The sequence below is a fragment of the Etheostoma spectabile genome, chromosome 19 (genome assembly GCF_008692095.1).
Source record: "Etheostoma spectabile isolate EspeVRDwgs_2016 chromosome 19, UIUC_Espe_1.0, whole genome shotgun sequence".
Classification (NCBI taxonomy): Eukaryota; Metazoa; Chordata; class Actinopteri; order Perciformes; family Percidae; genus Etheostoma; species Etheostoma spectabile.
Window position 1 is genome coordinate 6,007,146 of NC_045751.1, and position 22,971 is coordinate 6,030,116.

General features: G+C 40.9%; 2 protein-coding genes and 1 long non-coding RNA gene across 3 annotated transcripts in view; 2 read left to right on the plus strand and 1 right to left on the minus strand.

Annotated features, from left to right (window-relative positions):
- chrnb1 (cholinergic receptor, nicotinic, beta 1 (muscle)) overlaps nt 1-18,690 on the plus strand; it is a 51,355-nt gene extending 32,665 nt beyond the window's left edge. The window contains exons 10-13 of the mRNA XM_032544723.1: nt 353-500; nt 1,346-2,573; nt 13,057-13,062; nt 18,679-18,690. Of these exons, the coding sequence (XP_032400614.1) occupies nt 353-500; nt 1,346-1,492 (295 nt within the window). The 3' untranslated portion in view covers nt 1,493-2,573; nt 13,057-13,062; nt 18,679-18,690. The remainder of the gene's footprint in view (nt 1-352; nt 501-1,345; nt 2,574-13,056; nt 13,063-18,678) is intronic.
- chrnb1l (cholinergic receptor, nicotinic, beta 1 (muscle) like) overlaps nt 6,713-22,971 on the plus strand; it is a 24,283-nt gene continuing 8,024 nt past the window's right edge. Inside the window, exons 1-9 of the mRNA XM_032544721.1 lie at nt 6,713-7,163; nt 10,729-10,862; nt 12,412-12,456; nt 12,834-12,943; nt 13,433-13,541; nt 14,441-14,588; nt 15,092-15,277; nt 16,230-16,453; nt 17,058-17,236. Of these exons, the coding sequence (XP_032400612.1) occupies nt 7,070-7,163; nt 10,729-10,862; nt 12,412-12,456; nt 12,834-12,943; nt 13,433-13,541; nt 14,441-14,588; nt 15,092-15,277; nt 16,230-16,453; nt 17,058-17,236 (1,229 nt within the window). The 5' untranslated portion in view covers nt 6,713-7,069. The remainder of the gene's footprint in view (nt 7,164-10,728; nt 10,863-12,411; nt 12,457-12,833; nt 12,944-13,432; nt 13,542-14,440; nt 14,589-15,091; nt 15,278-16,229; nt 16,454-17,057; nt 17,237-22,971) is intronic.
- On the minus strand, nt 14,621-16,861 carry LOC116707421 (uncharacterized). The gene is made up of 3 exons (XR_004336511.1): nt 16,777-16,861; nt 16,503-16,511; nt 14,621-14,632 (listed from the first exon to the last, which is right to left on the minus strand). It is a non-coding gene; the product is annotated as an uncharacterized LOC116707421 (long non-coding RNA).

Consider the following 22,971-nt stretch of genomic DNA (forward strand, 5'->3'; position numbering starts at 1 on the left):
TAAACAAAAAATTGCTGATTATGTAAAAAAACAAATGCTACATGCCTAGAAATAGAGGATGCCACACCCTCCCCAAATGCCGGCCATGCTGGATGGTTTGCAACAGAGATGCCATTTTTGCTTTTATTCTGGGGAACATCTTGTAAACAGTATTTGTCATTCCTTTGCTATTGCAATACAAACTTGAAAAATACTCCTTTTGAAGTATATTTCATACAGATCAAATCTGTGATTCATGTCTTTTGTTTACTTATCGCGAATGTATGCAATTAATCACGATTAAATGTTTGAATCAAATGACAGCCCTTGTATTTTTTCCTTTGGCATTAATTGTTTGTGTCTTTTTGTTTAGGTTTCATCCAGAGGGCATGTGTACAGATCTGAGAAAGTTCATCGACGGTCCCAGTAGCTACTTGACACTACCCGACGAGCTCAAGTCAGCCATAGTGGCCATCATATATATCGCCGAGGCTCTTCAGGCTGAGAAGGACTACGAAGCTGTAAGTGTACCTATCCGAGTTAGCTGCAATGCTCTTCCATCTTTTTCTTCCTCACTTATGTATTCCTTTTTGAAAGACCATTTTGATCCTTGGATTTTATTAGAGCCATCATTTGGTTTCTGACCTCTGTTTTCTTTTTATTCTTCTGCCTGTCCCGCTTTGGGCGGGGTACCGAATTCAACCCTTTTTAGGCAGCAACCAAATTGCCTCCTTTATCGAGTCCTATCATTTGATACCAGATTTTAATACCTAAGGAATAAATCGCATCAGCGTCAATGAGCCAATAAGGGTTCAGCATGCTTATACCAAGTTCTAGTCTACGCCGATGTTGTTTCATTTCCGTGATTGCTATAGTGCCGCCGCGAATTCTGCCGGATGTCCCTCTTTTTTGGCCGGCTGTCCGTTACCTTCCACTTTTTTCGTCTTGGCATTCTAAACTCCAGTGGATTTCTGAGGACTATTTTTTAACTGCTCCTCAGATCTCTGCAGGGTAAATCCAGACCGCTAGCTAGACTATCTGTCCAATCTGAGTTTTCTCCATCCAGGGCTAAGCTCCGCCCAAGATTGTTGTTGTTTTAAAAAAATGCTTGACACACTCAGGAAAAACTCTCCATGCGCACGGGGGAGGGCTCACGTATTAGGAACTTAAAATTGTGCCGTAATGTTGTAAATTTCTGTTGTTTTATAAATACATACTGTGTATATAATTTTCTTTTTAACGATACCCAGTCTTACACCCGCCCTCCCAATGCTACCTACTTGTATCCACTCATTCACTTCCTATCTTCTTCTCTCTTCCTTCCACTCTGTTTTTCAACTCCTCTCTTTCATCCATCCTGGTCCAGCTGAAGGAGGACTGGCAGTATGTGGCCATGGTGGTGGACCGCATGTTCCTCTGGCTTTTCGTCGTCTTCACCACTGTGGGCACCTTGGCCATCTTCGCTGATGCCAGCTTCAACCACACCCCCACCGACCCCTTCAAAGCTCCCTGAAGGAGCGGGACGTTTTGTCTTCTTGAGCTATACCCATCCTGATTTACCACCACAACAAATAGGGATAAAATAAATTACTGAATTGACCTGCCAAATGATTCTCTGGGTGTATTTCACCATCAGCTAATCATTTCGAAACTCTTAACAGGTACTCGAGGCAAGAAACTTGTCCAACGTATCTCACGTGTTTTCCACAGTCACCTGTCATCAAGCACCGCCAATTTACTTTAATTTCACGTGACTTCAAGATGGTCATTTGTCTTTAGTGTAGACAGAATCAAATGTTAAAATACATCTTCACAATATTCCCTATGACGATAAACTATTATTTATATTACATTTGCCATTCTCACGGAAGCCCGGAATAAAAAAAATTCTGGTGATTCATTCTAATCTAAATAGTTTTCTCCTGTTTATGACTTACATTGGAAAAAAGGAATGCAAGGATAATCTTTGTGTCACAGGTGGGAAAGTTTGTGAAACAGGTGTGAAAAAAATAGAAAAAATGACAAAAACAATTCACCTGGTTTTCCGTTTTACACCTGCCAAAAAAAATATTACAGACTCTGTACTACATTAAACAATAATTTATTTAATGCTAAATATTACTTTTAAATAATAATATGCAATTAATAAACTAATCTGGCTATCTGCCACATGGCGAGTAAATGTTCGTCCCAAAATAGTTCTGTTTTTCAGTCTTCGTTTTGGAGAAGGTGCAACTACTTTCTTCTGTTCCTCTGCTGTCTACATGTTGGAGCTTCGCGGGTCGACACACGCACACACACACAAACAGTGGCTCACAGACCACACATCAGCCACCACGTCACTTCTGTTTACTGATAGCTAGCGTTTAACTCACTAGTAACTAACACTAGTTAAGTGGCAATATTTGGCCGCCCGCCTTCCAAAAGAAAGCACAATGAAATTAGTTGTTAACTGATCATTAACTGTTGATTGAGAAGCAGGGTCTGACGCACTTTCCGCACTCCGTGTCCGCGGACAGCTGTGGGCTTGTTCCGGTTAATGTTCTGTGCATTATCGGACACATGCAGCCACTTTCCTGAAACCGCTTGCCACAGTGGCGTATGGAGCCTGGCTCCACCGCCTCCACCTGCAGGTTGTCAACTGTGTGGTTTGGAATAAGAGGGAGAAAACAGGACAGGTGGATATGGCTCACATACTTTTTATTTTTGTTTTTGACAATGTAGTAGGGTGCCCTAACTGCAAAGTGATGCAGGAAACCCTGGTGTTGTTTCCTTAATCACAAAGACATGTTTTTCTGCCATGAAGTATTTGCACTTATCTCTTGATATAGTTCATCCATCAAAGTAGACAAAAACTGGATTACTGTATGTGTGTAGGGGCATTTATCATTGCATGCAATATACCAACCAATCCAGTGTTAGTGTACTGTACCTGACATGGAAAATACATAAATTTAAGCTACTGTTGTTGTTTGTTTGTGTATTAGCTACAGGAGGAATCTCGGTCTGAGTTGGATATTCATATGGGGTGTTCACACATAAACACCAAGACAAAGCAGATGCTATAATGAGCAAGCTGTATGCCTTTCATTTCCCTGTGTCAGAATGCTGGAGTGTGGCACATGCTTTGTGGATATTTCTGAAACCATAGTAATCCCCTTTTGTATTTTCAGCACTGGTGTATTTGTGCGTTTGCATCGAAAGGCTATTCTTATGTCGGAGTGTGGAGTGGAGTACGCCAGCTCAATTCACCAGCTGCACCAACAGCCTGTGGAATTCCCATTATAGAGGAGACCTGTGCCTCTCACTGACATACCAATCGGTTCTCACTCCCAACTCCTCAAATCCTGACGCTTGGTCAGTGGCTCTCAGCGTCGGATAGCAACCCAAAAATCACCCCTTATCGTCTGTATGGAACACAGCGGGCATAGCAACAGTTTGACCGCGGTGCGGATGATGTAATTCTAAGAGCAAAAACTGTGGCGACTAGTACGAAAGACAAAAAATCCTTTTAAAGAGGCAGGTTGCGGTTGTGGATAGGTCAAACAACACAGCACTTTCACCCTGCAGACCGTGGTTCATGTTCTGTTCTTGTTCCGAGTGTCACAGAAACGTACATTTTGTGACCCCACCCATGATCTTTTCTTAAACCTAACTGTCCCGTTCTTGTGCTGCATCTCAGTTAAACATACGTCCCGAGCCAGAGCGTCAAAAAGTGAAGCCAAGAGTGCCGACCAAGTGCATCTAAATATAACAATATGCCAGAGGCACCTGACCAAGCGCCGCTTTTTTGCCACTGTGGAAGTGAGAATGTGTTGGACATACACACACGTGCCACACATCCTTTTTCTCTCACATGACATAAACACACCACTGCCCTTTTATTCTTCTGTTTCAGTTTGTTTGTTTTTTAAAATAAAGCTCTGAAAAGAAGATTTCGAAGGCTCCATCTGTTGTCAGAATGCTGCCCTGAGAGTTGCAACCTTGCTCACCTGCTATTAATACTCCTACACACACACACACACACACACACACACACACACACACACACACACACACACACACACACACACACACACACACACACACACACACACACAGGGACTAGTTACCAGGTACCCCTGCATGGGCTTCCCTGATATTTTTGTGTGTGTAAATGCACTCATGCATATACGCAGTGAGGGCTGAAGCATTCAGAGGGTGAAAATCTGCAGAGACTTTCGACAGCTCATTGTGGTGACAGAGCTTTAGCATTAAAAACCTGCCAGCATTATCGGCGCCCATGTTTTGGATCACACTCATTGCTATCCTCAGCTTATTATCTTTTTGACGCTTTGACCTTGCATGAAACTGTAGCATCAAGACAGGTTGTTTAACAGATACACAAAAACATGTTAGGTCGTTCGTAAAATCGTATTATGACCCATAGTTACGGCCCTAGTGGATATGATGAGAGCAAAGGAGGAAGTCAGGTAACATAGTATAGACAACAAATTTTCACTCTCTGTGCCCCTTTTGTCCTTTAGCAATTTGAACTTACCAATCTCTTACAATTTTAGTTTACTAAAAGAACATAGGACACTGGGAACTTAGGGATGACCCTGGGGGGAAAAAACGACTAATGTGGTCCTATGGGTTGGAGGACTTGATGGTGCTGACTGATGTATTTACAGTATACTGAGAGTGGCGGTATGCACGAGGGCAAGGCAGAGACCTTTCCTCAACCTGTGTCTGATTTTTGGCCTGTTTGTGTTTTTGCACTGAAAACCCTGACCAGCATTCAGGATAGAGTATAGTATGACCTCAGATACAAAAGAGAGGAGAGAATAGAATGTCGAAAGCAGAAACCGAGAGTAGGTGATGGAAGGTAGGTAAGTATTTTCCTTATCTTGTGTAACAGACCAAGAACTTTTTCAACACTTGAAATGAAGACGTTGCCTTTATAAAAAGCGTTATGATGGATCCGAGAAGTTCATTCCCAGGCCTTCACCTCATCCATCATAACAATTGTAGTCCTCACGTCTCAGAACTTTGCTCACCATTTCTATGGCAACAACATCCATCTCTATTTTTATATCTTATTCAACATGCTTATCTTTTCTTGCCTCAAGCTCCCCTCAAGCTCAATATCAGCAAGGACGGGGTGCTCTTTCTCTGCTCAAACTCATGCATCCTATAAGTCCTCTCCATCACTTCTGACAACACTGCTCCTGCCAAGAAGTTGGCTAATTCTTGACTTTGCTTCGGCAACTTCATCCCGCAGGTTTTCGCTCCACCGCATCGGCAGAGCCGAGTCTTTCAGCATCTCTCATTTTTAAATTCCCAAACATATATTCGCTTTAATGGCTTAGAGACATATTAAGTCACACCGTGTCAGCTTCCCCCTGCTGAATGATGTCTTTTCTGCTCTACTACCTGCAACTTATTTATCTCTGTCTTTATTTTGCCTGTCACGAAGATTCTTGTATCACTAGAATAATGTCAGGGCTGTGAATCTGAACCTTGTTCCTTATTGCTTGTAATTTTAAAAATGACTCATTTCCCTGTTGCACTGTATAAATGTTATTACAGGTTCTATTTCAATCCTGTTCTGAAATTCTTGTTAGTTTAAGCCATTAATCTCAGTGTCCCAGGTCGGAGCCAATCATTGCTTACCCTTTACCCCATCCCACCCTCTCTCTATGCATGCATATTGCTTTCTGCCAGAGTGTCTTATCTTTTGTACCACTGGAAGGCACCAATTGGGAAATTGGGAATCTTAAAAACTGACACATGGTGGCTTTCATTCATTATGTGGTTTCCCTGGATAACTGTTCTTGCGGCTGCAAATTAAGTCAAATTAGAAAGTTGAACACAAGTTATAACTTGTGAACTAATGAAACAATAAATCCCACAACCCTAATGATGATGATGATGATGATGATGATGAATAAAATGATCAGTGAGGTTACAAATTTCAACCAACTGAATACCCCTCCGCTCAACTTTCATTTTTCAGTTATGTAAAAACGCGAAAGGCTCACTCTAGTGCCAGTGTTTGGTTTGTCCGCTCTGGGCTACTGTAGAAACATCATAGTGGTGCAACGTGGTGGGCTCCGTGAAAGAAGACCCACTACTTATGTAGATACGAAGTTCTCATTTGAAAATATTGAAAACACAACCATTCTTAGATTCAGGACAATTATTCGGTGATTAGACACTAATGAAAACCTAATTATTCATATTCAGTTTCTTCCAATAGTTCCCCCTAAACCCTCCACAGTGCTCTTTTGAGGGTCAATTCTGATGATTAAGATTCATTCAGTGATTATTTTTAATGAAACAACAATTGAAAGTGTGACAACCAATTCTGCCCTGAGATATGATGCACAGCTTGAATCGCACCACTGTTGCCAGACACTGTGCAGCACAATGTGAATGACCGCCATTGCACCAAAGGAGGAAGACTGGAAACGAATGTGTGAAGGGATGGAAGCGGTAGAAGGAATTTGATGTAACCAGAAAGGAAGAATAAGAGAGGGGGATTACAGGATGAAGCAAGCACTTGTTAAAAGGTGGCCATCTTTTAACAAGCCACAAAACACCTCAGAGCATTCTTTGACCACGGAGAAATCAACCCCTCCCAATCAACTCTACGCTCCAACCCGCCCACTTGTTCTCACCCCAAAAATATCTCCATTGTCATAACCCCATGCCACCCCCCCCTCCACTTCCTCTTCTTCCCACCCACCATCCAAACAGTGCAAACCACATATTGGCAAACACCAACAGGTGCCTGCCCCACAGGCTTCCCAGTACAAACACATTCCGCCCTCTCGTCACTCCAAGCATGCGTACCCAATCAGGCCGTGGATTCACCCACGGAGCCATGGCCACACAGGCACCACGGGACAGGAGAGGAAAGCTAAACACTGTGTGCTACTAAAGGTGCCAACCAGCTGCAATCCAACTGAAGGTGTACCTGGAGCTTAGAGCTAGAAAGGTGTCCCAAAGGTCTTTTCGGGACGCTCCGTCTAGATTCCAGGTGAAGGTGTCAAAGTGCCTAAAAGGAAAGTGGGGCCTTTGATTGCACTTAAAAGTGTACAATGTCATGACTGTCATGATTGGACAAATGAGGATGATCATTCATGCAAGGATGAACGCATTTATCATCGTATGCTGCTGCCTTTGTCTCACTCATACTGGTAAGGACATTTTATGGAACGCTTATTGCATTTGTGCTGCCAATTTTCTCAGTTTAAGATATCATAAAGTTCCCAAGATAAATTAGATTAAACCAACTGTATTTTCCTTGATCTAAATGTGAATCTAAGACATGTAGCAATTGTTGGCACTAATATCAAGTCAAATATTGAGTTAAGACGTATGTGCTAAACTGTAAAGTGACAGGAAGAATTAGAGAGAAAACAGGAGAAGGGGAAATAAAAATGTTTGACTCCCTTTGACTTTGACCCCATATTATAAAAAAGATATTGCCTTGTGCTTGTTGGCGACCTGTAGTCCCATTCCTCTGTCTGTCCTAACACTACTACCTATTTCCTGTTGGGCTGTCCAAACGAGAAACCTTTGCACATCCATTTGCATGCATGAACTTAAAAATGGAAGTGTTTAATGCATTCAGGCTAGCTACAGTTATCAGACCAGATAATTAACAAGCATCTCACGTCCCACTGCCCTCTGTCAAATCAGTTATTGGTATTTATTCCAACTACAAGTTTATCTTCAATATAAAATCATATTTGGAATGGATCTGCAAAGACTAGTTCCAGTGGGGGCATGTAACTAAGTACATTTATTCAAGTACTTAAGTACAAACTTTAGGTACAAGTCCAGCGGGAAATAATTAACCAATTAGCTAACACTTAGTGGATTTACAGAACAGTTTGGATTGTTTCCAGTTTCTAAAATGCAAGGATTTTTCTGCATCAGCTACTTTTACTTGTAAGACTTTAAGTACATTTTCCTCAAGATGCTTTCAAACTTTTACTTCTGTAACAATTCCAATGCAGGACTTTTACTTGTGTGGTGTTAGTACTTTTACTAAAGGAAAGGGTCTGAACACGTCTTCCACCACTGACTAGTCCTTCATGAGTCCTACAGCAAGGGTTATTTTATAACTGTATTGCCCTGAAGAGAACAGCTGGAGAAGTCAGACACAGAGGGGCAAATCCCAATGGAAAAAACACCTTAGTCTTAGTCTACTGTATATGCTGTCAAAGATATTAGATCGGTTTATCTTGTTCCTCTTTAAAAGCAAAAAAAAAGAGCCAAAGACGCTTCTGTTGTGGAAGATATAATGAATCTTATTAACACATTATTGTTAGTTAATCAGAGTTTATTTTTGTCCCTGATGGAGCTGGTATCCGAGACATCCCTTTGATCCCGTTCCCCTGCTGCATATCAATTACATTAGCTCAGTCACCTTTGCTACCCAGCGTCCAGCACCTGCCCGCCTGCTGGCTGCTTCTTTTGCATGTCCTGTCTGTCCTTCTCTGTCTTTTCCACGTGTTGTTTGCTCACATATTTGGAATGTCTGTCAGTCCATCATCAGCAGGTCGTGCAACCCATTTTGTGGCGTGTTAAATAACCCCCATTTACTGTCACGACAGGTCATTTAAAAAAACCCAATTTCTGTTGCTGAGGTTTGTCTTGAAAGCCAGCTCCAACTCAGAATTGTTTCAAAAATTCCAATTCCAATGGAAAAGTTTCTTTTTTTTAATCGCTTTGAGTACAATTGGTTCCAAAATTAGCACACGCTAGTTTTGGTTTACATAGCGCCCGCCGTATTTCCAGGCGCCTATTGTATTGCAGCCACGGGGCCCTGTAAAGCCAAACCGCTTTGCGCTGGCCTTTTTTATTGATTTTCTTATGGGGAGAGCAGTGCCGGCCAACAATGCTCTGCGCTACCCCCTGGCGTGGCGCGCCGCTGACCTTTTCGAAAGCGCAACCAATGCGGTGACTGCTGTCGTTCTTAGCAACGGGAAATAGCTTCCTTGCCCGCCTTGATGACGGATACCTGCGCCGCGCTTTGCTCTCTGCACTTTGCTCTGCACCCTACCTAGCAAAGCGCAGAAAGCAAATCGCTTATATTTTAAGCAACGCTCTAGCGTGGCTTCATTTTTCATTGAAAAAGCCCGGTGAAACTGTAAATCACCATTTTTTAATTGTTTCAACTCCACCCCTCAAAGAATAGGGATTGAGAATTGATGAGAACCGTAAGCAGAAGGAAGAGTCGGATTTGGAATCAGAATTGGAAAAATCAAAACAATGCCCAATCCTATTCCTCTGCAAGGTGAACAAAATCACACTGAACAGCACCAATGGTTTCTCTCTTCCACATATCTCCAGTATTTATTTCCAGATCAGAGCGTACTAACGCTATTAGAATCTGAATCAGAGTGCACCCATACTAGGTATACATGAGCATGCACAGTGTATTTTTAGCATGAGTCATCCCAGTGGGAATTGAACCCCTAACCGCTGTAGGCCTGGCTCACTGATCCACAAAGAACAAACATGCTGTGGTCTGCGTGTCAGTGGAATGTGTCATGTGCTGTGGTTATGTTGGATCTCATTTCAACAACTTTGGTCTTTTTTTTCACTATACTGTTAATTTACTTCCTGCTTTTTTCGGCTTGCTATCTAACGTTTTGTGTGGGGCATTCTTCATCAGTCAATCAAACTTTATTTGCACTGCAATAACAAGAAAACTCAAGGAGATACAGACAAAAAAAAATTATGAGCCTCTTCTCTTGCACATGGTGAATAATTACAAATTACAAGATTCATACAATAAAGACAAAAAACAATTAAAAAATAAATTTATGAAATAAACTAATAGCCTTAAAATGTTTGAAGTATGGCTGGGCGATATGCCCAAAATCTTCTGTCCTTACATGGGTCATTTCATACAGTATATTGACAACAGTAAATTCACGATAAGGGCTGTGTATCGGTACTCAATACCTTTAGGGTATCGACTGAAATAAACCACGACCGAGTAGTATCGAAACTTCTCCAGTCAAAGGATACCTGCATTCAAATGTTTTTATACCCAGCTATATTTCTACTTATTTGATTTCGCTGACAACCCATCAATGCACGCGTTCTTTAATTTAATGCAATGTGGGATTGGCTCACTACTGTAGAAGCTAGTGGTGGTGGTAGCATTTTACGTAGCTGAATGCTTTTATTCACATATGTTGCATTGAATAAATTACTCTATTGGTATTGGTATCTCTTTATCTTTACCACCCCTTATCATGATATAACATGTTTTCTTGTGATTTAGTAAGTCAATATATAATAACCACATGGTAAAGCCTAGTTTTCAAGTCCTGCATGAATTGAATACTTGACAAAGTATTTTCGGTTACACTTTACTTGGTGTTTACATAGGAGTGACATGACACTGTCATGAACGTGTCATAAACATTAGAAACAAGTCATAAACATTTATGACTTAACACTTCTTTTAGTAAGTGTCATTCGGTTTTGTCATGACAAGTTAGGGTAAGGGTTCGTGTGTCATGACTGTATCAAGGCCCAAGGGCAACATCTGGCCCATTGCAAATTTTGACTGGTCCTGCATATCAGTTTAGGTTCATAATAAACGTTGGCAAACCAAAAAGATGGGAATCATTTCTTTATTATTACTCTTTATTTTTCAATCACCATTTTTTGTAGGTGGTGGTGGCTCTTGCTTCATCAGATATCACTTCCCCCTCATCATTTTCTGTCTCTTTGCAGGAGCCTCGGAAATAGAGCGGAGGCTCCATCAGAAGCTGTTTGAGAACTACAACATGAAAGTCAGACCGGCTCGTTACTGGGAGGAGAAGGTGATGGTTCGAGTGGGGATGACGCTCTCTCAGCTTGTCAGCTTGGTAAATATATTACATTGCACACACTCTCATGCATGCAAATACATCCTTATGAATTATTAGTCTTTTACATATCAGGTTGAAACTAAATATTGAATTGACCAGTGGTTTACTATTTGGTTATTTCTTGTTTTTGGACTGTTTCATGGTTTTGATTTATCTGTCCAGATTATGTTGTTCTTGTCCAAAAGGTTGGATTTGTTAAAGCCGACCGAGTTAAAGATAGACACTGATGGATGCAAATTATTATTTCCACTATCTACAGTATGAATATTATTAAAGAGAGGGGAAGTACCAGAACAGTTCTCCACTTCTTCCTACCACTTCTGAACATGAACAATATTCATGTAGGATATAGGATCCTATTTGTTTTTTTTCTCTTCTAATGCTTATGAGTTTTACTTTGTTGATGCATTTATTTAACATGTTCGACACGGCATAACCACATCCCCAGGTTAAGTCGTTACGTCTAGGAGCTTCAGAGGTTTGGCTGCTTATGTATGTGAAACTACACTCTTAAAAACACTCAGTTTGCCGCATGTTAAACAGGGCTTACCTGTCATCCTTGGCTCTGCGTTTCTGCACTCCGTCAGCAGACCAGCTCTCTCATCTCACTAATCAGCGTTGAAACTCCATTGATAGTGCATTTGTAGACATTTAAGATACGGACAAAACACAACTTGATGGAGGGGGGAAAAAAAAACAGGGGATTCAACCGTTCTCCATCATGACACAGAAGCATATGTCTTTTCTCCTCCTCCGGTTTCCTAAACTTCTGCTTTGTAGTGGCGGGGTTGGCTCAGTTGGTAGAGTAGGCGCGCATAAACATAGAAGTTTACGCCTTGACACTGGTTGTCTTCCAGGGTTCAAGTCCCACCTGTGACTATTTCCTGCATGTCTTCCCCCCCTCTTTCCCCTTTCTCACCTTGCAGTCCTGTCCATTACAGTTGGAAAAACGCCCCAAAAAATAACATGACATGTTCAATAGATTAATTAGAGCTGCCTATTTTATATTAAACGTCAGTTAAATTAAAGCCATTGCCGAATGAGTTGCTATAAAGATAATAAAGACTATCAGCTCGACACATCTGTCTCTGTGTTTCTCAGTATGGTTGTATTCAGAAGATTGAGTCGTCAATAGTGACCTTGTCTGAAGAGTCCACCATGTTTTTTTAACCCTACGTGTCATTGGTTACTAGCAACTGTGTGGAGGAGGGGTGGGGGTGGTGCGCAATCACGGAAGGCTTGCATCATGTGGATGCACCGTGTTGTCATTACATGAACCCTGTTCGCCATACACTTCAAAGACACACTAAAGCTTTAAATAAAAACAGTGTGTTTTTATGAAGTTATCCTGTGACAGTGAAGTGCCATCTGTCAGCCGTCCAATCCCAGTACACACATTGGCCAGATCACTGCTGGGTGCATACTCAATTAGTTTCCACAGATCAGGATTGAAAGTAACAGCCCTGTCACACAAAACAAGATACAGTGGCTTCCCTAACTCTACATCTCTCCCTCTCTGTTTCTGTGTCTCTTTATCCTGCTACAGAACGAGAAGAACGAAGAAATGACAACCAACGTGTTCATGAATCTGGTATGAGTATGAAAACATTCATCTTCATCACTGAGCAACGCTCCGCTGCTCCTCCTCTCTCTCTCTCTCTCTCTCTCTCTCTCTCTGCTGCTTCTGCTCTGTTGCTCTGCCCTCAAATGCACTTGTCACTTTTTATAACCACAAATTATGTCTAGCTTTGTCCTCTGACTCGCACTTTCATTTCTGTCCCTCACCCTCACTAATTAGAATTCAGTGTTTGTGACAGTGTGTGTCTAAATCAGTGGTATTTAAATGACAAAGACTGGAGAAACTACCATGTAAATGACAGAGACATCTCTTCTTCTATGGCGGTTATTCACCTTCTTTCTCTTTGCTCTATCCTCCCTTCCTCCCTTCCTTGCTGCCTTCCTTCCCAGGAGTGGACAGACTACAGGTTGGCATGGAATCCAGAAGAATATGACAACATTGAAGTTTTGAGAATTCCTCCCAACAAGGTGTGGCGTCCAGACATCTACCTCATAAACAAGTGAGTGTTGTCCCATCTGCAGTCACACAGTCATCCATGTCATCCCTCATCATACAGTAACCAACGGAGGATTTACCCACAATGCAAACATACACTAGCTGCTCTAGAGACAGCTGACAGTCAGATATGTCATTAGCTATTGGCTGCCTGCCATGAAATGCATTGCATGAATTCAACTAATTATATTCACATCAGCCTTAGTTCTACATTAGTGCTAATTAGCAAATGGTAGCATGCTAAAAAGCTAAATTATTGATGCTAAACATGGTAAGAAATATACCTGCAAAAGATCTAATTTTGTCATTTTACCCTATTATTGTCACTTTATCCTAATTTGTCTTTTATGACAAGTGCTCTTATTACAGCGACCATTGTTTTGTTTTTTGTTTTTTATTGCTGAGCTCTCCTGCTAAATACATTTAATTTTACCTTTGACCCCAAGTTAATCTACATATGACAAATACAATTTTGTTTATTTCCTCCCTACAGTAATGACGGTCAGTTTGACGTGGCTCTGTACGTCAACGTCTTGGTTTACAGTGATGGGACAGTCAACTGGCTTCCCCCAGCCATCTACCGCAGCTCCTGCTCTATAGAGGTACTGTCTCTAGCTGGATGGCGAGCTAGAAAAGGACAGTTGTATTGCTTGATTGTACTCATTTTAAATACATGCAATACCCTAGGTTTTACTTCATCTGACACTTTCATCATTTGTGGAATGGAACTACAATTACTCAAGTATTGTACTTGAGTACAAATTTAAGATACCTGTACTTTTCTCAAGTCTTTTCTTTAAATGCCACTTGCTACATTACTGAGAGAAATATTGGACTTTTTACTCTACTACATTCATCTGACAGCTTTAGTTACTTTACAAATTAAGATTTTTGCCAACAAAACACATATATACAATTTATATTTTTTTTAAACTACCCAACAATATATCTTCCTCACTTCCAGCTGAAACAAGTGGACCATTACATTACATGTCATTTGCTGATGCTTTTATCCAAAACAACGTACAGTTGCTATATATGTCAGAGGTCTCTGGACAAACTATGCGTTAAATGTCTTGTGCAGGGACACATTGGTTGATGTATTGTAGTGGGAATCAAACCCAGGTCTCCCACACCAAAAGTGTGTCATATCCACTGTGCAATTACCAACTACACTGTCCACTCCCATTAAACCCTTCGTTGATTGACGGAACTGTTTGGATTATTTCCAGCTTCTGAAATGTGAGGATTGTTCTGCATCGTGTAATTTTACTTTTAATACTTTAGGTACATAGTCCTGATGATACATACTTTTACTTGAGTAACATTTTCAATAAAGGACTTTTTACTTGGTATTAGTCATTTTACTGAAGTAAAGGATCTGAACATTTCTTCCACCACTGGGTTTTATCACTTGTATGACCTTTATCCAGAATTCCAAATGTGTAAAACTTCCCTTTGGGGAACGATGCAGCTGTTTTTTTAATGTCCACTCCCACAGGTGTCGTACTTCCCATTTGACTGGCAGAACTGCAGCATGGTTTTCCGCTCGTACACCTATGACGCCTCTGAGGTGGAACTGCAGTATTTTCTGGATGACGGGGGCAACGAGATTCAGGAGATTGTTATAGACGAGAATGCTTTCACTGGTTGGTGCCTGCAATGACCTTTTTTGAGCACCTTATGATATTAACTCCATATACCTCAGTCTAGCAGTGTTTTTATTTATTTTCCACATGGGTTTTGTTTCAACATGGGGGTGGGGGGGGCACTAATAACCATGGGGTCTGTGGGATTTTGAGAATTTTACACTCAATTTCCTGCATTCTGGTGAATTTAATGCAACAATTTAAAATGCAAGTGTCATTATATATGTGAAGGAAATTATTATTCTGCTGTATTGTTCAAAGCTTTCTGCAAATTTAAAACATCCCATGTATTTCTGGATATTTTTAAGGAATCATGAATGACAATCAACAACAAATCCATTTGAGAATGAGACCTTGTTAAAGCCATAAGCTCTACAGTTTAAATCTGCATAAAAGAAATTTAAAATCGCGAGAAACTATATCTTTAGTTATCCCCATCATGTTGTGTTCTTTAACAAGTAATGAGCATTTAATGAGACATTTTTATGTCTCTTTCCCAACAGAAAATGGAGAATGGGCCATCTGTCACAAACCCTCCAGAAAGAATGTCAAGGAGGACCTTTACGAGGACATCACCTTCTACCTCATCATAGAGAGGAAGCCTCTTTTCTACATCATCAACATCATCGTGCCCTGCATCCTCACCAGCGTGTTGGCTATATTTGTCTTCTACCTGCCTCCTGGAGCAGGTCAACACATCTGACATGCTTTGACACTGACTGACAAGAACACATGTGTCTGACACAGACTGCTTCCTAAGGCAGGGCAACCGTTGTACATGATCATAGAAGGGTTGTATCATGTGGACGCGCCAACAGTTTTATTGGCATTACTTATTACTACTAATTACAGAAACTATGAACCATAGCTTTAAATCAGCTTTAAATCTGTCTTCTTTACCACCAATGGACCAGTATACACATGCAAACATGCCTTTGTCCAACATTTTTAAAGATTAAGCCGTTTCATCAATTGCATTTCACAGCAAAAGGTCTTTATTATCATGTCTTAGGTCGATTTCCACTGGCAAGCGCCATTTCCACGCTTCTCCTTTATTGTCTGTTTAAGCAGTCGCGCAGTGCTGTGCAATGCAATTCTAGTAGCTTTGCAGCAACTTTCGTGTGGTGGGGCAGCAAGATGTCGCTTCTTATTAGCAGAGCGTTGAATCCCAGTTACTTTATGCAAATGAGGAGCAGGCAGCTCTCATAAACTCTTTTAAACTGGCTGTTGCTGATCTAAAATAAAGGCCGATTCATCAACTGCATAGTCTAGTTCTTGCATAAAATGTTTTTAGAAACACATGTCAGTGAACTAGTTTTTGTAAAATAAGTTTTTTTTGAGCCGCCATGTTGGTCTGTTTTGAAATCCAGGCAAAGACAGCTTCGCGTGAAGCGTTTGTCCAATCAGGTGCAGCCATCACAGTTGTAGCCTGTTTTCTTTGACTGTCAGTATTCAGTGAAGAGAAACTGATTACTGCTTGTGGCAAAACCTGCTAGCGTGCAATGCTGGGAAGCGGGGCAATCTCAAAAAACACCACAGTGGACACATAGATATGGAGTTTGCCCTTGTTGACATAAAACAGAAGCCAGCAGATTAATGCGTTGCATCGCTGTTCTAATTCATTCTCCCCGTTGTCTGCAGGAGAGAAAATGACTCTGTCCATTTCCGTCCTCATCGCTCTTACTGTCTTCATGCTTCTGCTGGCTGACAAGGTCCCTGAGACCTCCCTCGGCATTCCAATTATTGTCAACTACGTCATGTTCACCATGATCCTGGTCACGTTCTCTGTCATCTTAAGCGTAGTCGTCCTTAATCTGCACCACCGAACGCCCAGCACACACATCATGCCCAACTGGGTTCGAAAGGTGAGTCTAGGTTTACCAATTCAGTAAACACTAGTGGTGTAGTCAAAACCACCTAAACCTAGACCAAGTCATCACCAAAACCAGAGTGTATCGAGACTGAGACAAGACCAAGACTTTGAGGATTTGATTCCAAGTCAAGACCAAGATTAAGACAAGACCAGTACCTGACAGCCAGAACTTCTTCTGGCTCCAAGATTCACTTTGTTGGGAGTGCATGTTAAGGGGGTGGGGAGATGAGGTTAACAATAACAAATCAAGTTATTTGTTGCATTTAAAGCAGGAAGTATTACATCCAATCACAGCATTAATGTGACACATCAGACAACACACAGGCAGATAAGTGATATTCCTGCAGTTGTAGTCTTGACAGGTCTTGAAATAAAATCCAGAGTCCTATTTGTCCGAGAACGAGACCAGACCGATTAAACGTGGTCAATTCTGAGACAAGACAGAGACCTTCAAAAAGTGGTCCTGAGACCTGTCTTAAGACCAAGACTGGTCTCAAGTACTACAACACTGGTGAACACCCATGTAGGCTATATCAAATAGTGTTGAGAAACCCAGATTTCACAGATTTTTTTCTTTTTTTACCTCACATTTACAGGCATTCATTCACTTCTTGCCTAAGTACATCGGCATGACAAGGCCAAACCCAGAGGAACCACTGTTGAAGGAGGAGTCTAGTGATGGCTTTCCCAACCAAAGCTTCAACGGCAGGCAGCCAGGAGGAGAGTACTTTTTTCGAAAGATCAACCCTGATCTCGTCTTACCTTGGAGAGGCAGGTAAGGACCCGTTTACTAACAAGGAATCTGCCAGACGCATGACTCAATCAGCTTAATGCTCTATCTCAGTAAGGTGTTTTCCTGGAACTGACCGCCAAAAAAAGTTATTATTAAAAGAATGTCAGGGTTTCCCACAGAAAGGTTGTTAGGCCGTTGTCACAGACTGATGGCAGCATTAGAGTCCAATGGTTTCTGTGACAACAGAATCATGGAAGGAATTGTGAAATTGAGAATTTGAGAGAGCTGGAAGATAGATTCAATGCGGCCCTACATTCTAGGTGCAGCATGCAATGCTGCGCAAATATTTTTGCTATTTGATCTCAACTGCCAAACAAATACAACCCCCCCGGTGGGCCACCTGGCTTGCAATACACTGGGTAAAACCCAGTATTGTACAGAAAAGAAAGCATGGGATGTACAAAGAGGCACTTTTGCTTTTTTTGCAATGATGTATACTACATTCTTTGATTAAATCAACTTTAGTTGTTTTTTACTGATTTCGGTTTATGAGAGTATTTCAGAACTTGCTGTGAACACTCAAAAATAAGTGTTGTAGTTTTCGAACATGACCCATTGCGGCAACACTTCTGATTTACAACATGCAACTTTAAGTAAAAATCTTCCCAATTCACTGTGAAATGATGGAACCACAATAAAAAACGTACCAATACATTCATTTAGATACAAGGGAATAAGATGTGAAGTTAATAAGAATTACTACTGTGGTCATTTTTTTAACTAACAGGTATGTATTCTTATATTGTGGGGTACAGTATGATCTACTGAGCCACAATCTGACGCAGATCTCTTAAAGATAACTCTACAATGGGGCTGTTTTAAAGCAAAAAAACACTTTATTTGAAGAGTATGTTAGTCTGTAATCACTGATTACTATGAAATGCATACTTGTTCTTTCAAGAGTAACAGATTAGCATATTTGAAGTGCCCACGTCACTTTTTTTGTAAAAGTAACAGCATTCTGACTAAATAAGACTTCTGGAACCAAGGATGATATGGAGACAGATGTATTAAAATGCATTTTGTTCAGCCTTCTTAAAAGCACTGTCATATATGCATCACATTGTTAACATTTGTTTGCGTGCAGAGAAAAGAAAATCGGTTTAACAAACCACAAAATACTGAAATGTCATGTTGAAAAGAGCTTTTGAGTTAAGTTATTGAGCGAGACTGCCAAAAAGGTTATACTATATTCTTCACAGCTGTCAAGACTGTTAAACTCTATACACCCAAAGTAATACCCATCATAGTCATTCATCCAGATTCAGCCTCTTTCTCGGCTACAATGTGCTGATCTGGACATTACCCTAGCAGAAAGCCATTTCTGTTAATGTTAATAAAATCCAGCCCAGGCATAAATCTTCTTTTTAGACTGTGCCAAAGTTTGAATGTTGGATCCAATGCCAGCCTAGCTTTTATAGTAGAGTACACAGTGTGCTATAGACTTGGCAGAATTACAGCCATCCCCACAGCAGCGCAGAGAATCTGTAAAGGCAGTAACAGTGTGCGCACTTCCTTCAGCCTCACATATTTAATGCTATATTTAATCACAAGTCACATGAAAAGGTACTCTTATGGATAAAAAAGTGATTAATGATTCAGCTGGATAACGCCAAATGGAATAGATTGTCTTTTATTAATATTGATGGTACTATTATGTCTTGCTATACCCAATCCAATGGATTGTCGTGACATTTGGTCCAGTGTGTTTACTGCCAATCAGCAAATGTTAGCATGCTAATGTGCTAAACTTAGATAGACGATGAACATTACCTGCTATGCATTGGCATGTTGGCATTGTCCTTGTGCGCAGGTTAGCATAGGCTACTGACATTAGCATTAAGCTCAAAGTGCAGCTGTGCCTAAGTACAGTCATACAAGCTGCATGGCTCAAAACTATTAATTGTGGAGGGACTTTTTGGTTAAAAGTAAATCACCAAGTAGGCATTCCAACTTGCCCTACTGTAAAATTAGGGTAGCAACTAATGATTATTTTTTTTATAGTTGATTAATCCGTTGATTATTTTCTTGAATAACCGATTAGTTGTTTGGTTTATAAAATGTTGATCAGTGTTTCCCAAAGACCAAGATGATGTCCTCTAATGTCTTGTTAAGTCCATGCAGTTAACTGTCAAAGAGGAGTGAAGAAACAAGAATACATTCCCATTTAAGAAAATACAATCAGAGAATTTATAAAATATGACCGATTAGCCTAATTGATTATCAAAATAGTTGGTAACTGATAAGAAAATACGATTCATCTTTGCAGCTCTATGTAAAATCTTTATAATGTAATATAGTGATACATGATGGGATTGAAAGTTTTTTTTTGGCACAATTAGTGTTTGTGTATTGCCATATTCAGAGATCTCCTGTTAATCCAGCAGTGTATTCAGGACTGAGTGATCAGTAATATTTTTTTTTCTATTTTCTGTGGACGAATTGGAGCTTTGTAGCTGATGCTCTTTCTTTGTTTGTAATTTCTTCACCTGTACCCGGTGCTGTAGTACTTTAGTCCGGACTTGTCTTGGACTCAATGATATTTAGACTCAGACTTGCCAAATATTCTATTTGGTCTCGACCGAGTCCAGCACTGTATGCATTTTTTCAAAAGCAACTTCTTCCCTCTAAACAAAACCATTACTCAGTAAACAGGAACTGGTTTAATTCATAAATCCATCTAGAACGGGCATCAACATTGTTCACCTGGTACATGTCTGGCTGCGTCACATACACCAATGATCAGACATCAATCATTTTCATTTTGGCCACAGACACAGTCAACGAGCACTTTGTACTATGGATCCTTCAAGACAAGTAACAAGTTCAAAAATTGGAATATATAAATTATTTTAGTGACACCTGTGTTTCTTGTTATTGGTTTGATTTTTCATCGGCAGTCTAGAATGTTATTGTTACACCAGGATAAAAAGCTAACATTTAAAATGTGAAATTGCTCTACTTAAAGTAAATAATATGGCCTAATTTTTTTAATTGATCCTACAGTGTTTTTACTGTGCACTTGCTTTTTTTGATAATTACTATAATAGAAGACATAATGCCTCTCACGTCACAGCTGCAAAAAAAGGTGTCCTATCAGGTAAAAACTGGCAACCTAGATTTAAAAAAAAAAGTCAATACACTGAAAACTAAGAAGAGCAAAAAAAAAGGAACAAACTGCACAGGTAAAGACGCAGGGAATAATTCAGGAAATGATTAAACGTAACGGCAACAATCGGACAACAGGTAAAGAAAGCACAGAGAGTAAACACACAAGGTAATCGGGGTAGCAACTAGTGCCAGGTGACATGACGGCTGATGCGCAGGTGAAACACATGAGGGCAGGCCAGACAATCACAAAGGGGGCAGAGACGCAAGGAAATCCTGGGAGGAGAGAGGAAATGAGCTAATGTGTTTTAGAGGGATGAGACGTCCTGTCCTCTGAAGCGTCACACGAATTGGTCAGCTGTTTGCGCGGAGTTAGCAACTGTTTTAGCTGCACTGCTTCCGGGAAGGCTGCACTCGTGTATCCTCGCCAATAGCTTCTCGGAGATCCTTCCTCGATGCTCGCTTCTCGATCCCCGGGGCAGAAATAAGAGCTTTGGAGACGGTCTTCACCGAGGAGGGACAGAACAACTTTCGGTTCGACCGAGGGCCAAGGAGTCGAGGAGCTGTCAAATAAGGGCTGTGAGACGTAGCCAGAGAGAATGCAAAACAGACATGACAGGGGGGACAAGAAAACAAGGACTAATTACTCAAAGACAGGCTCACAAGGAAAAACATGCAGGGCAGGACTACAGAGACACATCATGGACACACAAGCACAGAAACACAAAAACTATCACACGGTCTGAAGTAATATAACACTGAAAGTCCAAAGGCCACTGGCCATAAAGCAGGACCGTGACATATCAATCTATTATCTTGTAGGCTGCTTTAAACTGAACAGTCTCTCCAACCATGTTGGCTTCAGCCTGGCTAATCTGCCAGTAGGCTTGGGCCTTGCCACCGAGCCCTTGGCATCATAAATGACTCCAACGTCCCGTGAACCAGGCCCTTTGCTGGGAATCTCTCATCCCGTTCCAAAGGCATCATATTCAGCCCCGGCTAAGCCCCACACCCGCGGCCACAGTCGCCAGCCACTAATCCTCTGTTTAGTTTGGACATTAGGGGGTAATCCCACAGAAAGGAGGTGGAGCGAGGGGGAAGAATAGACACGGGTAGATGAGTGGAAGGGAAGACCAGTGATGAGTGATCGGGGCAGAAGATTTAGTCTTTGTTTTTGAATGTGGAGGAGAGGGGGGTCAGGCACCATCGGCCAGTCTGTGTCATGTACTGTAGTCTTTTCCTTCGTTCATCTCTCTTTATCTTGTTGGTGTGTCAGAGGGCTAGTTTGAACTAGCTATCTATCTTACTACACTTTCAAAAAAGGTGGAAAGTATAATGAATTACAATAACTTGCGTTACTGTAATTAGGTAGTGTTTTTTCACTTCTATTTAATAGTTCTAAAAAAGTAACTGCGTAACTTTTACTCTGAGTAAATTTTACATGAACTGCTGTTTTTTTGTTGTTGCTAATTTTACTTCTGCATAAGTAAAAGTTCATCCAAGTAGTAGTACTTGAAAAAGATGAAGAATATGTTTGTACTATTTCTACCGCTGCGCATTTATGAGAATCATCTGCGTGTTGGATGCAGCTTGCTTGTGGATCTCCGTTTGAATGTATTACGTTGGTTTCACTGTGTCTAACAGTCTTTGTTTCTGCTGTACATCACGTGTGTGTGTGTGTGTGTGTGTGTGTGTGGGGGGCGGGGGGTAAGTGGGGTAAGTGTCATGGTGACAGAAGTTCCATGTATCTTCAGTAATGAATACAAGCCATGGAATGTGTATGGCATGCAGAGCACCGCATAGCTCAGCCCTGAGCTGAGGATTCGCACACACACACACACACACACACACACACACACACACACACACACCATTCCTGCTGGAGCTCTTGGCTGCTGATTTTTGTTGTCCTGCAGCCCATCTGTTGTACCGCTGTCTTCCCGTGACTCCGAAAACTTGTCCTGCTCCTTCACTGACGCCTTTCACTCTCTAGTGCCCGATGTCCTAAGCATTATTCACATCATGCACACTCTTTATACACTACACTAAATGCATGGACTGTATACATGAACTGAAGTGCCAATTTGACAGGATCACTGTGGTGTCGAGCCAGACTCCTTCACTTAGAGCTCCCTCTATCTCTTATGTTTTACGGTTTTGCATTCCTAATAGCGTCCCGTGTATTTTAACACATGAGCAAATGAATGGATCACTGAGCAAAACCAACAACTAAGCGATTAGATGTGCGAATAACATGCACCAATAACAAGTGTGAGTGTACAAGTAACACAATGGACAAGAAAGCGAAGAAAACAAATGTACAAATGAGGAAAATAATAAAAAAGATACAGTGAATAAATCCAGAAAGAAATAAGGAATAATCACTAATGGCCAACAAACAATCAAAACTAAGACCAAAAGATCATGAAACAAATGCGCTTTTCTTTACTTACTTTGTTACTGATTTATAGAAAGTCATTGACTATGACTTAGAAGAGAGCAATGTGTTATGATTTTACCAACATATATGTTAAAATTGAAGACCACAAACATACATATCATTACACCGTATGCAGTATGTTTGTGTATGTGTGTGTGTGTGTGTGTGT